Source organism: Harpia harpyja, chromosome 11, assembly GCF_026419915.1.
Source record: "Harpia harpyja isolate bHarHar1 chromosome 11, bHarHar1 primary haplotype, whole genome shotgun sequence".
Taxonomy (NCBI): domain Eukaryota; kingdom Metazoa; phylum Chordata; class Aves; order Accipitriformes; family Accipitridae; genus Harpia; species Harpia harpyja.
Window position 1 is genome coordinate 1,880,091 of NC_068950.1, and position 15,724 is coordinate 1,895,814.

The 15,724-nt window shown below is 48.2% G+C and overlaps 2 protein-coding genes across 3 annotated transcripts; one reads left to right on the forward strand and one right to left on the reverse strand.

Annotated features, from left to right (window-relative positions):
• Window positions 1-1,709: 1,709 nt before the first annotated feature.
• Window positions 1,710-7,834, reverse strand: DDX49 (DEAD-box helicase 49). The gene is given in 14 exon segments (XM_052800944.1): window positions 1,710-3,011; window positions 3,309-3,380; window positions 3,783-3,871; window positions 4,456-4,530; window positions 4,895-4,992; window positions 5,478-5,554; window positions 5,677-5,752; window positions 6,331-6,471; window positions 6,615-6,802; window positions 6,910-7,031; window positions 7,299-7,384; window positions 7,476-7,564; window positions 7,566-7,600; window positions 7,686-7,834. Coding segments are annotated over 14 exon segments (1,440 nt in total). The 5' UTR covers window positions 7,801-7,834; the 3' UTR covers window positions 1,710-2,834.
• Window positions 7,835-7,991: 157 nt separating this feature from the next.
• On the forward strand, window positions 7,992-13,675 carry COPE (COPI coat complex subunit epsilon). Of its 2 annotated transcripts, none has more exons than XM_052802667.1 (10): window positions 7,992-8,189; window positions 8,531-8,593; window positions 9,031-9,131; window positions 9,339-9,491; window positions 9,974-10,027; window positions 10,522-10,603; window positions 11,694-11,849; window positions 12,126-12,194; window positions 12,700-12,774; window positions 13,323-13,675. In XM_052802667.1, exons 1-10 carry the CDS (start codon window positions 8,064-8,066, stop codon window positions 13,368-13,370), a joined length of 927 nt encoding a protein of 308 aa, XP_052658627.1. In that variant the 5' UTR covers window positions 7,992-8,063; the 3' UTR covers window positions 13,371-13,675. The 2 variants fall into 2 exon arrangements, with proteins under 2 accessions (XP_052658627.1, XP_052658628.1); XM_052802668.1 differs by having other exon boundaries at window positions 8,000-8,189; window positions 9,245-9,491.
• Window positions 13,676-15,724: the final 2,049 nt, after the last annotated feature.

Sequence of the window (15,724 nt, forward strand, 5' to 3'; positions counted from 1 at the left end):
CACGTGCCTACAGACCCATCGGCATACATGCCAGACAGAATTGCCCCGCAAGGTGGGAGGCGGAGGAGCACATGCTTGCTGAGCCCCTCAGAGCAGCGGGGCCGGGTGATGGTTTCACACCCAGAGGAGACAGGAGGATGAGGAGGGCTGGCATGGGTGCAGGACCATCATCCCCTCATGCACACCCCGGCACAGCCCCTGTGCCAGCATGGTGTGCAGCAGCCACACAGTCTGGGTGAGAGAAGAAGCAGTAGTCGGAGATGCTGAATTGAGAAGAGTTTCCATGGCAACCCAGCCAGGGAAACCCCCCCAGAACTGGGGAACTTGGGCTGAAGGAGGGGAGAGCAGAGCCTGCAGAAGGCACCGGGCGATAGGCGATGGGTGTGCTGGGGCCAGTTCTTGCACAGCACAGACAGGGAAGTGTGCAAGCTCCTGCTTGGGGGACTGGCAGGCAGAGCCACGCACAGAGGAGAGTGATTTCACAGCCAAAACACAGTCTAGGCTGTGATGAGAAGGAAGTCCTTATATTTCTAGGGGATCCCAAAGGTTTATGACAATGCTTAGAAAGCCCAGAATGGAATATCCTACTTGGGGGGCAGTACTGACGGCGCATACAGAAATGTCACCCAATGTCCTTTCACCCTGGGCAAGATGTAAATTCCTAATCTGGGAATTTAAGGCATCTTTCTACATCCCAACTAGCACAGCAACCTCTTTTTCTACTCAGCCACTCCCAAAACCGATTATCTGAAGTAAGAACATCTAGTCAGCACTACAGAGAGCTCTTATTTCCAGCACGTGTCCTACCCTCACAGAGAAGGCTGCTCAAGAAAGACAAGGGACGTATTAAAAGGAATTTTGAACAAAGCTTCAAGACAAGAGCCTTGATCAAACCCCACGTCACCTGTGGAAGGAGACAAACAGAGAAACCCCCACCAGGCTGAAGCAAAGAGACTTCAGACAGCAGGTTAAGCAATGTCTGTGAGAGGGAGGGGAACAACTGACACTTAAAGGCCATATCAACACCCTCCCCAGGAAGGCAGGAGCAGCCTGTCCGAGAGAGGATGTCTTTTTAATCTACAGCTAACAGGCTTGCTCCACAAGGCTATAGAAGCATTTAGTATTCATAAAGCATCAGTCTGATACAAACCTATTTGCTGCCGCTGCAGCAGCTGCCACCGGTGACAGTGAGCTGTGCTACAAGGCAGGCTGTTGAGCGCTTTTTCCTTCCTGGAGGGCACCCAAGAGGACTAAGTAAGGAACACATTCTGACATCTCCGAAACCCCAGATGGTATCACACCCATCTTGCCTGCCACCAGGCAGCCAGATGGACCCACACCTCCCAAGCCCATGTCAGCACTGCGCTCCTGCATGGCCTGAAGGCACCAGGAGGCCCTGCTGTCCATGGCTGCGAGTTTCCCCGAGGGAAACACCAGCTTTCCTCTGCAAGACCTCAGGGTGCACAGACCGTGCTTGAGTCAGGCAAAGGCACCCCAGGGACTGCACGCTCCCAGGAAAAGCACTGGGCTCGGGTTGCATGAAGGGACTGAGGGATAAAACACCCACAAGAAGCTCAATCCTTATCCAGCTCATCTCTTGAAATAAAACTGATTTTATCTCCAAGCTGTTTGCCCACCCAAGTACTGCTCCCCACCCCTAAGATCCCACAACTCCCCCACATGTTGGAGAAGGTCAAACATCCAGTCACTTGTTGCAATAAATATTTATTTGGGCACTGACCATAGAAACTATTTTTGTAAGCCAGAGGACAGAAAGAACAGATCTTTGGTCTGAAGTCATAGAAAGTTCTGAACATTAAAGAAGGCACGGAGGATCAAACCTGACATCAGAACAGAGCTGGCTAAACTCTGGCCTGAGCTACTCTGGGATTTTAAGTTCTGCCTCCATGGGGAAACACAACTGTTTCTTAGGAGAGCTTAGCCCCCTCCAGCCTAACCAACCTCCTGTTCCAAACATATGTGATGCAAATCTACACAGGGAGGCCCAAAAACCTACAGAGCAGACCCAGATATAAACCACTCTGGTTACTCTTGGATGGTACAAGAAACAAGGCTATCCTGCTCCTGGGGCCCTTCCTCTGTGCCAGAATCGGTCTTTAAACTGAGCGATCATCTGGGAAAACACAGTCCCCAGCAGCCCTGGTCTCCAAACCATGATTCTGCTATCCCTGCAGATAGCAGCCCAGGGCTGGAGTCTGAGCCAAGGCAGACAATCGCAGGCAAGAGTATCACTGAAATCTATAAAGCAGAATTATCCCAAGAAGACCCCAGGACCAGCCACACAATACAACCTCCCCACGTGATCCGGGAATTTTCCTCTCAGAAAGCTCTGGGCTATGGCACAGACAGGGACTAAGCTCATTTTGTCACAGTATTTTTAGACTCTGGCTCAGGGGAGAATCTGTTGATATAAACAAGTGTGAGTGGCAAGCACCAGCCCTTGAAAGGGAAAGAGCAATGACTGAATGAAGGGGGAAGAGAGACAGAGGATCTTTATTTCCCTTCACGTCACCAAGAATTCAGGTCTGGCCTTGTCTTTGCTGGAGGAAGGAAACATACTCTCAGAAGACATTCTTCCAAGAGACTGATCCAGCCTGCCAGGAATGGCCCAAGCCAGCAGCATTGAGTAGGAAGGAAAAATAACGGAGACCGTTTATCAAAGTGTCCCTTCTCCCCCTCACCCACCTTCCCCATACTCTCCGACACTCATTTCAGGTCAGAAGTGTCCACATTAAAACACGTTAGATCCCAGTATTCCCAAAGCAGCAGCAACGTCAGGGCAGTCCGAGCCAAGCAAGTCAGGCCAAAGAATGTTATTTCTCTTCCTTAGCATGCAGTTTGTTCCGCCGCTCCATCTTCTTCTGCAGTTTCCTCTTCAGCTGCAGTTGCTTTTTCTTCTGCAGTGTCTGCTGGACCTTCTCACGGCATTGCTTGTTTTTCTTCTTGATCTTGGCTAGCTCTGCCTTCCTTTTTGCCTCCAGATCTGGATCCTGCAATGGCAAATGCCAGGACACTAGTGACATGCCTAGGGACAGTGCCAGCCCCTTTGCCTTTCCTAGATGCCCACGCTGCTTTCTAGCCTGTGACCGAGTAGGCTACAAAAGTCAGACACACTACTCCAATGCACTTTTTAGTATCAGTCACCTTTTAAGGTAAAACTTCACCACCCCAAAGGATAACGAGGCAGACACACCACAGCAGTGAGGGAAGAACTGTCATTCTTTTTCCACATCGATGGCATTATACCAGCTACCGATCAAAGTAGTTTATCTAGCAGCAACTCTCACCTTTCCTTCAAGGATCATTTGTTTCCGCTTATTTATTTCTTTCTTCTCATCAAAATCCATTCCCTCCAGTTCCTGTCAAAGCAAAAAGGGCAATCAGTAACCAAGCACCGAGTCTGACACAGAGAAAAGCAGGACAGCTCTAAAGCGTCAGCAGAACCTCATCACTGTACACACATTTGGGAGCCTGCAGACCTTCCCCCCAAAGTACCAGCCTCAATACTCAGCAGCATAAAAATGCTGCAAAAATGTGCAATAATAGAGCAAACCTAGGGAAGATAACTAAAACAACCCTCCATGCACACACATCCAAGTGCTTCCACTAGAAAAAGGAACAAATATTTTGATTTATGCGCTCAAGACCAAAGCTGCATATCCAGAGCTGCACGTTCGGACTGCAATGAATCTCCTGGTTACACCCAGCTGCCCAAGGTCTCCAGTCCTCTGAACAAAGGGGCTTCAGGTTTGCACACTTACTATTTCACATTCCCTTCTGGTGACATTCACTTGGGTGAGGATGTCAAGCACAAACCGCTCCTCCACAGAGAACTCCTGCAGCTTCAGTTCTAAATCAGGGCGAAACATTTACAGACCATGGTTGGTTACACAATCCAGGGGAAAACCCAATATAGTTCCACTGATTATCAGTGGAATTGTTGTCATACACTGTGATCACTCTGAATCCTTCAGCCTACAACAGAGGATTAAATCCTCCCCTCTGCCTACAATTCCCCATAGCACAAGATGTTGCATTTCTTAGGTCTACTTCCTAAAAAAATAGGAAGTCTGAACCTATGCAAAGCAACCTGTTCTTTTTGTCCACATCAGCATACACAGTAGTAAGAAAGAAGCTGGCTGCTTTAATAAAAAGGTTACAGAGAAAGTTCAACACACTTTCTCCTCCACTAGAAAGAGCAGGGAGACAAATATGTTCATGCCTGGCACACTGAAGAGCAGAATCAAAGCTGATGGAGGTTCAAGTGCTCCTGCTCTTTTCCAAGCCTTAGCCACACAGGGAAGAGAAACCATTTTTATGCTGATGTTCTGGATCATACATCCTGCACTGATGAAATCAGGGCTACAGGTACCATAAACACAAAGGAACGCATATGATCCCACATTTTAGTAGCATTAATGGTGCTCTACTTACTGATTTCCTCCTCAATAGCATGTACGAGATGGATGTCATACTGCGTCACCAGTGTAATAGCTATTCCTTTCCGACCTGGATGATGAAAACACAGTGATATATGAATCTTGACAAGCAGAGGGAGGTGAAGCCTAACCCATGCCAAATTCCATCCATCCCCATGAGTGAGCCTCGCACAGTACGGTGACAGGGTGCTCAGAGGGGTCTTTATTTGCTCTGAAAATTCAGTTAACTATTGGCAGATCAGACCCAAGTCAGGGTGGGCGATCGCTGCAATCTTAAGGCAGGATGCTGAGCCAGTGATCTGAGCAGGTCTGGCGCTGACTGAAAAGACTGCACTGCAGCTGCTGTGCAGCCTCCTTGCACCCATTCAGGGCTCAGCCCCAGCACTGGGATTCCAGTTTTAGCCAGCAAATGGCACGCGGTTTTCCCTGCTCACCTGCACGGGCTGTCCGGCCAACCCGGTGAATGTAGATTTTTGGCAGGCCGGGAGTGTTGTGATTGATGACAACTTGTACTGTAGGAATGTCCAAACCTCTGGAATGCAGGGAAAGACAACAGAAGTTGAGAAACACTTTTAATATATGCAGTTTAAGTTCCTGTCCTCTGCTTTCTCCAAAAGATATTCTCATGAATATAGTCTTTATTGGTTCGAGCTGATTCTAGGACAAACCCTCTCCTCACGCAACTCTCCAACAGTCACAAAATGCAATGTATCCTTGTAGCCTGCCATTCCCTCCTAGACCCAGAGAACACACTAATCCTCAGAGAAATCATTCTGTTGCTAGAACACACACCCGCTGCAGCAAAACAAGCCAGGATCAGAGCTACATCACACACAAGTGGGCTCCAAAACACAGCTCAGAGGTGTTCTACAACGGAAGTGAACAACCCTCTCCTACCCAAGTGGGGGCAATTGAAAGCTCTCCTCTTGCTAAACCCAGCCTCATCTCCACAGTGGTTCTGGTGCTTAAAAAGCAGGCTTAAGAGTTTTGGCAACAGAGACCACGTTTTTCCCTCACCTGGCAGCGACATCAGTGGCAATAAGAATCTTAAAGATGCTGGACTTGAACTTTGCTAAAGCTGCAAATCGTTGCCGCTGTGAAGAGAAAAGTCTGTATGAGGGATGTTGTGATCCACAGGAGCTGTAGGACTTGGACAGACGTCTGGCTCAGGGATGGAGCTGGAAGCATCCATCTCCCAGATCTGTCCATCACTCACCTGCTTCATCATGGAATGCAGAGCTATAGAAGGAAAGTTGTATTTCCTAAGCATCATGTTCAAGACCTGGCAGTCCCTTGAAGGGAAAAAAAACAAACAAACAAACAAAAAATCAGAATGTAACAGGGAAATGTAAAGCTGATGGATCAGGACAGAGCTGGGCTTCTTCGAGAAGCCCTCCCACTACAATTACCACAACACGGTTCGTTACTGAAGCACTCTGACAGTAGGGAACAGGACACCCACTGCACATCCACCCACCCCAGAGAGTGACGGAGTTCCCACTTGCACTCGGGGGAATGTCACCAGCTCCGTGGCTCAATCCCAGTCACTTGAACCACCCAAAGGAAGGGAACAGCCCAGGGGAGCAGACAGTGCTATTTTCCCTGTCCCTTTTCCAGTATCCATCAGCATGAGGAAAGGAAGATGCAGGGAGTTAAAGCAGCTTGACCTTCTGGCATACTACTTTTCTGGGTGGCCCTTCAGCCCCAGATTGCTCAAAGGGAAAGGTGTTTCTCCACCAAATTTCAGAATAGACTAAGGAAGCAAATACCGTCCCAGCCTAACACCCAATACAGTGCGAATCTGGAATCTGAACTAGAAACATAAAGGCAAGTCTACATTAAGAGCAATCATGAGGAACAATGCACTCACTTGCAGGTTTTAGTAAAGATAATAATAGACCAGTCTTCGTGCTCGTCCTGGAAGGTCTGGATTAAATGGACAAGGTATGCGTCCTTGACTGCTTCGGGTACAAGCAAGTAGCGCTGGTCCAATTCATCCACTGTCCGCACCCTGTTGGGAGGGGAAGGCAAAGCACCAAGAAGTACCGGTTTGGTAAGTGAAAACGGAACACAAGGGAGATGAAACATAGGAGACAAGATAACAGAGAGGAAATGGGATTCTTCATCTACTCGGTAGAGTGGATGAGGACTTACTCGGACACAGCCTCCCAGAAGAATGGTCTGTTCGCGGCCAGGCCCTTCAGCTCGTTCAGCGTATCGGTCAGCGTGGCGCTGAACAGCAATGTTTGTCTGCGTGCCGGAACAGCCTCCAGAATCACCTCCAGGTCCGCGGTGAAGTCAGCACAGCCCTGCTCCAACAACCGGTCAGCTTCGTCCAAAACCTAGGCACAGCTGAAAATAAATGAGTTCATCTGCATGCAGACCTACAGAGCTAAAAAAATCTTAGAAGCATAAAAAAAAAAAACAAACCCTTGGAAAACTGCCTTACCAAGAACTTTAGCTTTTTCAGGCTGAAAGTGTTGGAACTGCGGAGGTGATCTGCCAGCCTGCCGGGAGTAGCGATGACAACGTGGGGTTTCCGGGAGAGCTCCAGTGCCTGTGCCACCATGTCTGCAACAAGAACCGCAGAGCCCAGTTACGGCTAACTGAATGCAGATCCTAAAATCGTTTCGTCCTTAATGCTGGAAAACCTCACTCTCCTCATTCCCACCGGCCTCCGGCTGCCTTGGACACTGGATAACACCTCCTCAGCATGAAGAAAACAAACCCTGTGGGAAGAGAACCTCCCCGGATGCTCTGCTTTTTCCCAGCCCGACCCTACCAGAGCCGGACGGGGATGGCGGAGGCTCCGGCCCCCCACCGGGTAGCGGCACTCACCCAGGCCGCCCACCACCACACAGTCCTTCAGGCCGAGGGGCTTCCCCAGGACGCGGAATTGCTCGGCGATCTGGTACGCCAGCTCCCTGCCGGGGAAAAGAAAGCTTGAAGCGGGACCGGTCTCCGCCGTGGGGACCGACTGTCCCGGTTACGGGCCCTCCCGGAGCCGCTCCGTACCTGGTGGGCGTCAGCACCAAGCAGAAAATACCGTAGGGATCCTCGGAGAGCACCTGCAACACGGGCAGCACGAAGGCCGCCGTTTTCCCCGCTGCCCGTCTTGGCGCAGCCCAGGCAATCGCGACCTGCGAGGGAGACAGAAAAGACCGGGATCCTGAGTCGGCCGTTAACGGCGGCGGAAGCGGACACCGGGGGACCGGGAGCGCTTACCTTGCAACACGGGCGGGATGCAAGCGGCCTGCACGGGCGTGGGTCGGTTCAACCCCACCTGCCGCGCCTGCTCCGCCAGCCACGGCGCCAGGCCCAGCGCCCGGAACTCCGCCATGGCCGTCCCGGTCTGCACCCGCCGCTTCCGGCCTCGCGTCACCGGGCGGGCGGGCGCGTCCGCCCACCCGCCCTCCTCATTGGCTGTCTCTTGCTGACCCTCTCCCAGCCTGCTTTGCTCGGTAGCAGCTTCCGGCGCAGTGGTGACGTTTACGCCTCCTTGCGTGTCTATTGGCTGGTGAGGGAGGTTTCCATGGAGACCGCGGCTCCCGGCAGTCGCTGGGGCTCGGCTGCTTCCGGAGACGTGTCTGAGGCGGGGGGAAGATGGCGTCCGGGGCGGGTGCGGGCTCTGCCGGTCAGGGCGGCGACGCCGACGAGCTCTTCGACGTGAAGAACAGCTTCTACATCGGGGCCTACCAGGCCGCCATCAACGAGGCGCAGCGGGTCAAGGTTGGGGGGGGGAGCGAGCAGGCTGAGCTTTGGCCCGCGGATCGGTGTCTCCCTGGGACCTGCCTCCCCTCGGCCGCCCCGGTGTCTCAAGGAGTGAGCCGGGGGCTCCCCGAGTGCCCTTCGTCCCTGCCCGCCTCGTCCCAGGCTGTTTTGGGTGCTTTCTCCCCTCCCTGCTGTAGCAGCGGGACTCCGGGGTGGAAGGGGGGGCTCCCGTGGGCCCCGAGAATGTGCGTGTGTGTGGGTGGGTATCGTTCCTCCTGTGTGGAGTTACGTTGTTGCGGGGTTCGGTTATGGCTGTACGGTTCCCTGAGAGAGGTTCTTGTTTTCTGTCATACCTCCAGCTGTCTAGTCCGGAGAAGGAAGTGGAGAGGGATGTTTTCTTATTCCGAGCCTACATCGCCCAGGTGAGGTTGCGAGTGCTGCGTTTGTAGCAGCATAATCTGACTGCGGGGCTGGAGCGGAGGAGGTTGTGAATCGGAGTCCTGTGAATGCAGCGTTACGCAGTTTGGTAATAATTCCTCTTTCAGCACTGGAATGTGTTGCGTTCCCTGACAGAAATGCCATTGCGACTGCAACATGTTATATGTAAGATCAGGGTGACCTGATGAGACCTTTTTGAGGTCTTTATCATCTTTAAAATGGTGTATGGGCAAATAGTCCTCTTGGGGAGGTTATGAAATTTGGCTGTGTTTGTAGAGTGTGATGTGAGACGTAAAGTAGAAATTTGCCATTCCTGGTTGTTGTTGTTGTCGTTCTCGCTGAGGTTTTAGAAAGTAAGCAATCGTTTCCTGTGTCCCGAAAAATTAGTAAGTCACAGATTTTTCTTCGTTGCCTTCAATAGAGAAAATACGGTGTTGTCCTGGATGAAATTAAAGCCAGTGCTAGTCCTGAGCTCCAAGCAGTGAGGATGTTTGCAGAATATCTTTCAAATGAGAGTCAAAGGTAAGTCTGATAATAAGTTGGAATTCAAGCCCTGTCTAACAGGGAAGATATTTCCATGTGGAAAGTTTCATGTAGAATCATGATCTTTATCATGATTTTCTGTGGTTTTCCAGTGAATCTCAAAAAAGCGGAATTGAGTGGGGGCAGGATCTTTTCGTCTGGCTTAGTAACGAAACACTTCCAAATTCTCACCATTGGTCTTCACAGGGATGGAATCGTTGCCGATTTGGACAAGAAAATGGCAAAAAGTGTTGATATAGCTAATACTACTTTCTTGCTGATGGCTGCTTCCATCTATTTCCACGACAAAAATCCCGATGCAGCTTTGCGTACTCTCCATCAAGGGGAGAGCTTGGAATGGTAAGTGTAACTCGCCCTGGCATCGCGCAGGTGTGTGCTAGCAAAGCCTCTCTCTTGTCTAGGGAGAGGTGCCATAGAAGTGGCTGAGGTCCGGCTTATCTCTAAAAAGCCTTGAAACCATTGAGAAACTACTTTGAGGTTTGCCTTCTTAGTAGTAAGTGATTTGGTGCTCGTCCTACAATATCGAGTCTATTGCTCCCTTGTGAAACCGAAGAACCTGATTTATTGATTCATGTGTGCTCAGAATTGCTGAGGTGAGCGTTATGTCAATACAGCGAGGGAGCACTTGGGAGCTAGAAGCAAGCTTCCCCGTTCTGGGTCCTGCTCTGAGAGCCGCCTGCTCTGTCGGTTCCCAACGGCAGGGAAGCTTGTCCCTGGGTGCTGGCAGTGCCCCCGTCTGCTCAGCAGCAGGCTTCCAGACAAGGCACAGGGAGCAGTAAAGCCTGCAGCTGTGAAAATCACTTTGCTCTTGTTCATTGCAGCATGGCCATGATGATACAGATTCTTCTGAAGCTTGACAGGCTCGATCTGGCTCGGTAGGTTTGTGTGCCTTTGCTTCTTAATGGTGTGCTCTTGTGGGGTGGGCCTTGATAGCGGAATTTTCATCACCCAGCCTCCCCCAGGGTGCAGCATTTCAACACCTGCAGTGGGCAGAACAACTCGTGTGTAGGTATGGGTGCGCTGCAGAACATTTTTGTTCTTCAAGTTGCAAAAGCTGTGGAGATAATAGAGCTGGATACAGCTAAAGGAAGAGACGGAGCTCTAGGTTTAATCTTAACTTCAGCAGAATTTAGTCTGAATCTCTAGTCCTGGGTTTCTAACTTCCCATAGGGAAGTAAAACAGGAAGGTCTTTCACAGATTGTTTCAGTAAAATATTAAGAGGTGTTCGTGCCACGTTACCATCTTGCTATGGCTGCTGTGCTATAGCGATGGAAGAGCTTGAGAGAAGAAACTACAATGTTTTGTTTCTGTCTCAAAAGAAGTTGCCTTGTCCTTTCTGTTGTGTGACTCCCACTTTTGGTTCTGCAGCAAGGAACTTAAGAAAATGCAGGAGCAAGATGAGGATGCGACTCTTACTCAGCTGGCAACTGCCTGGGTGAACCTGGCCATAGTGAGTATCTTAAATGGGGATCCCTGGCCTACAACATATGAGAATCACCGCTCCACATCTTGTTCCTGATGGCTCTTTTCACATCATGCTTTCAGAAAAGCATGCAGGGGTTTTGTTGGTTTTGGGGTTTTTTCCCCCCTTCCTTCAAGTACACAGAAAATATTGGTAGCTGGCTTCACAAACTAACTGGCTGTTTTGATTGTCAGTCTTTCATCTGTGCTCCTTAGCCTTCAGCTCACACAGGGAAGAGCTAAACCATGCTTAAATGATTCACAAAACATTAAAATATAAAATGGAAAGCTGCAGTGTTACTAGCATCCAGACCTTGCAATTAAACTCCAAGAAAAAAATGTAATTCTGTGCTTAGAGCAGACTGTCTTTAAGCATGTTTGTGAATTGGACAAAAACGTACACTGTTTGGCAGTCCAGATAATCAGGCAATTGAAAATAAGTAGTCTCCTAAAATTCAGTGAAGTCCAAGGTTATGCATGCAATAACCTGTTGTACTATTAAGACTTCTTTTTTTTAGTGTTCACTTGGTTTTGTTATGAAATCTCTCATATATAGCCCTTGCCTTACAATAGTGTGCTGCTAGATTTTCCTTAAGATCTTAGTTTCTGCAAGGGATCCCACCTCCGACTGGTGGAAGCCACTGCATGTAGAACGTTTCTGAAGCTGGAAATTTCTGAAAAGTCAGGTCCAAAGCCAGGCCAGCCTTGTAATTATAAATTACAGCCAGGCGTGTAATTATAAAAATCTCATTTCATAATCCTTTATTATGGCAAACATCTGAAGTGGTTCTTTTGAAGTGTTTTTTTTTCTTCTTGAATGGAAGCCTGGATCTTTTGATCATTTAAGTGGTACTTAATATTTTTGCATTTCTTTCATCTATGGTCTGACAGCGATCTGTTGCGGTACAGGAGATCACATGAATGCCAACAGCTGTTAACACTGGTTCTTGCGCATTTCATACCTGTGCTTTATAACTCTAGAAATGAACTTTGTGCCTAGTCCTTCAACATGGCAAGAACGTACAGGCTTCTTAGCAACACGTAATGAAACTGTGGGTGTTTGTCTCCTCCCTTTGCAGGGTGGTGAGAAGTTACAAGATGCCTACTACATCTTCCAAGAGATGGCAGACAAATGCTCCTCCACCCTCCTCCTACTTAACGGACAAGCAGCCTGCTATATGGCTCAGGGCAAGTGGGACGATGCAGAGGGAGTACTTCAAGAGGCATTGGACAAGGTACTTTCTGTTTTTGCCAGGCGGATTTGCTCTCAGGGGGATATAGAGTAAAAACAGCAAGGACTTTCGCTGTTAAACTTCATGAAAATACCAATATATTGATATATATCGCTAAAGGTGGTCGCTGTTCATACCTACCTTTCCTTCTCCTTTGCCTTTTCCAGTCAAGTGAGCTATAAGTTTGGCAGAACTTGTTCTTGCAGAGCTGTGCCGGTTGTTACACTTAGTCACGGTAGAGGTAAGTCAGATAGATCAGGTGATTGTTCTTGTTTTCAGGACAGTGGCCATCCTGAGACCCTGATTAACTTTGTTGTCCTGTCACAGCACTTGGGCAAACCGCCAGAGGTGAGGCTTGTTTTATTGTACTCAGCAAGCAGGTATGATCAACCTGTTCCTGCCGCTGACGGCAGGTTGTGTGTTCCTAGTGCATGTGGTAACTTCGCTTGGGTTTACGCCATTTTATGTGTTCTCGTCAGGTTTGGCATTAACAAAATAGAATAGTTCTGGGGTGTGGGGAGCTCGCATCTTCAGTGTTCAATAAACTGTGGAAATACAGATGTTGTAGACAATGGTATACACTTGAGAGCAAGGCCTGGGCAGAAAAAGGAATCTCTTGAGTTCTGAGATCAGTTCTCACTGATTGTTTTCTTGAAACCGCTATTTAAGGTCAAATTTTGCAGTGCAGAGTATGCACGGGTCTTACTGGTTTTACCTGGGGCTGCTAACATTCAGGACACTGAGAAAATCAGGTCTTTGCTCACTGTAAACAAATACGTTGAAGTGTGATATTTTAAACTCTCAGCTTCTCATATTATCTCAATGTTTAAATTTATCTCTCTCATCCCATCAGGTTACAAATCGCTATTTGTCACAGTTGAAGGATGCGCATAAAAATCATCCGTTCATAAAGGAGTATCAGGCAAAGGTACTAATTACTTTCTAATACAAATTTGAATTTATTATGCCTCATACCAGTGTCTGATGGGGCGAGTGGATTCTTTACCAGTAAACATGACTGCAGTTCTGAGGGGGCAGGTCCATGTTCTTTTTCTGTCACATTACTTCCCAGGAAATTTTCTAGCCCTTGTGAGAGATGTTGGGAAACACAAGCCGGGTGTTAAGCAAAGGAGTGATGTACCCCAACCTGGTAACATCTTGAAAGAATAGCTCTGAGATACGGGTTCTTAATTCGAGTCAGAAGTTTATCACCATCAAACATTATGCTTAAATAGAGGAAACATCCTTCTGGAAGAGAGAATTTGGGGAGGGGGGAAAGAAGGATAAAGATAATAGCGAAGGGAAAATGGAACAAATTGAAAAAAATTAGGAACTGATACAGGTGATCTTGCTGCTTAGAATTCCTTTTGCCTTAGTGAGCTGTGATAGTGGTAGTCTCTTCAGCTAATGCAGGTTTTATTAAATTATCAGTAAAGTTCAAGATTTGTTCATTTTATTTTTGTTTCTGATTTGAAGGAGAATGACTTTGACCGGCTAGCCATGCAGTATGCCCCCAGTGCATGAGGAGAGGGGAACGAGGCTGCAGACCTGCTCTGTGGTACCTTGGGAACTGGGGTTGATGTGCAAAGCCTCTCTGGTAACACGGAAAAATGCCCTCTGCAAGTCAGTCTGGCTTAACTCACTGTGGCAGGGTCTTGCAATCCAGCAAGCCGGTGCTAAACCTGTATATAACACGTAGCTACTTGAATTTGGTAGCTGAAAAGCCTGCGTTCTGGCTTACCTGGGTCCTGAACTCTGTTTAAAATACAGTGCGAGTCAAGACTATTCAACACTGTACCTTAAACATTCCTAATAAAGCCTTTTCTGGATCTGTGTGCCCCTTAATTTCTGGAATTCAAGTAATTCCACTCTGGGATTGAGCCCTGTCATCTGTACCGAGGCTATGCTTGTGGGAAGAGTATGAAGGTTAATTATAAGCATCTGCATTCTGTACTTGGATGAATCCTGAGTTACGGATCTTCTTTCAGTCTGACTAATGACTCCTCCTTTAACTTCAGCATCCTCTGGAAGAAGCATACACAGCTGTAGGGGTTACTGCTGGTGAGAGGGAAAGCTTCCCCAAAATAAAAATAATCCGATTGTAATAGGCTCAGCCTTAATCTTAAATTGGTAACATGCAGTAGCTCATGTCCTGGAGCCAGGAAAGTAACACCCTGCAGTACGTGTGGAAGTGCACTTGTCACCAGTCACTTCTGAAAGTGTGGTGGTGGTTGTTGAACTTGACGTGTCGTGGAACATAAGGCTTTTCTGTAGCCTCGGACTCCTGTCTAGCGTTTCAGACTACTGTATGTGTTGAGCGATTGCGTTACGGCAGAGATGCAAAGAGCAGATGTCCAAGTGGAACTCTCAGCTGGGACCTCCTGAACTTTAATATTTGAATTATCTTTTCAATTATCATTTGGGTTGCGTTTGGGGGGGGGGGGGGGTTATACTACACTGTAAATGTGTCCAACTGGCGTTTCCTTTGTGCCCACCTCAGCCGTGATTGCTCTGAAAGGGCTCATTGTCTCTCTCCTTGGCTTGTTTAGCGAGCAGCTATTTTCAATGAGGGGTTATTCATGGTCCAGTCTTGGATGAATGTTTCCTTTGTGGAGCTGTCTGAGGGAGACGTGAAAGGGGCTTGTGTGTTCAGGGCAGCCATTACCCACTTGATGGGCCATGATAAATTGACTTAAAAATGTAAACAATAAAAGCAAGTGGCATAGCAGGAGCCAGCGCTGTCAGTGTGAGAATAGGGGAACATGTTGTTCGGACCTCCGAAAGGAATGAGTTTGTGTTTTCTCATTGCTGCCCCAGACCAATTAGAGAGGTTCCAGAGAACTCGAAGGCAGAATGGCTGTGGTCAGAGCAATGACTTTAAATGAGATAAAACTCATTTATATTTTGTCTTTTTCTTCCCCTGTCAAGCTGGTTCAAGTTACAGTTCCATGAGTGCTTGTGAGGATGATGATGATTGTGCTCCATCTCTAGTAGTCGGGATCCCACAGCTGCAATTTATCCAATAGTTTTGGTGCATTAGAGCACAACTGAACTCCATTTACTCCTCCCTGGCTGAAACCAAATACCCCTGTGCTGCTCCAGCGCCGTTGGTCTGAGGTTCCTGTTGTGGCTTACTTACCATGAGACAATTTAAGCGTTGGTATTTTAGGAGAATCTTCATCTTAAACTCATGCTTCTCTGAGCGAGCCAAATGTCTGTATGTGACTCTGGACATATGGCTTTTAATTTTAAACATATACATAACAAGGTTTCTGTTATCTGAATCAGCAGCTAGCCCGAGTGCAAGCTGCCTGCCTTCTGGAGGAATCCAGTCAAGTCTTTGATCAGGGGTGGCCTTTTGGGAGCGTGTATTTGCATTCTTCAGGTGTATCTCATTATTCCAGAGCCTTCTTAACTGCAGCAGGTGCCAAAGTTCAGCTGTGATGGTAGGGTGGAAACACCTGATTGGTTTCCACTGAACTGCTTTGTGGGGAAGGGATGAATCTTCTGCTGCTTAGAGGCTTTTGCTGAGAGGTATGGAAAAAAGAAAGATCTGGAGAAATGTTTCTTTTTGCAAATCAAATGAAAAAACGTTTAAGAGTCAATGTCGAGTCGGGCATTTTGAAGGTGGAGAACTGCAGGAGCTCTGGGTCGTTGGACAAGGTTGTGGGTAACTTCCCGCCCCCACAGCCACCCAAAGGGTGCACCTTGGCAGGCAGGGCAGTTTTCTGCTGTTGTATCACCAATTGTCTTCTCTTGATACTGAAATATTAGTATTTTGTCTCTGCTTGTTGCTACTGGAGTGACTCCAGCCTATTGTCGCGGCTCATCCTTCAAGAGAGCGGTCGCGGTGGGTTTTTTTGGTCTTTATTTTTCTC

Coding starts and splice junctions, on each gene's coding strand:
- COPE (XM_052802667.1), top strand. CDS start 8,064: ATGGCGTCCGGGGCGGGTGCGGGCTCTGCCGGTCAGGGCGGCGACGCC. Junction 9,132..9,338: donor CTTTCAAATGAGAGTCAAAG/GTAAGTCTGATA, acceptor TGGTCTTCACAG/GGATGGAATCGTTGCCGATT. Junction 10,604..11,693: donor CCTGGGTGAACCTGGCCATA/GTGAGTATCTTA, acceptor CTCCCTTTGCAG/GGTGGTGAGAAGTTACAAGA.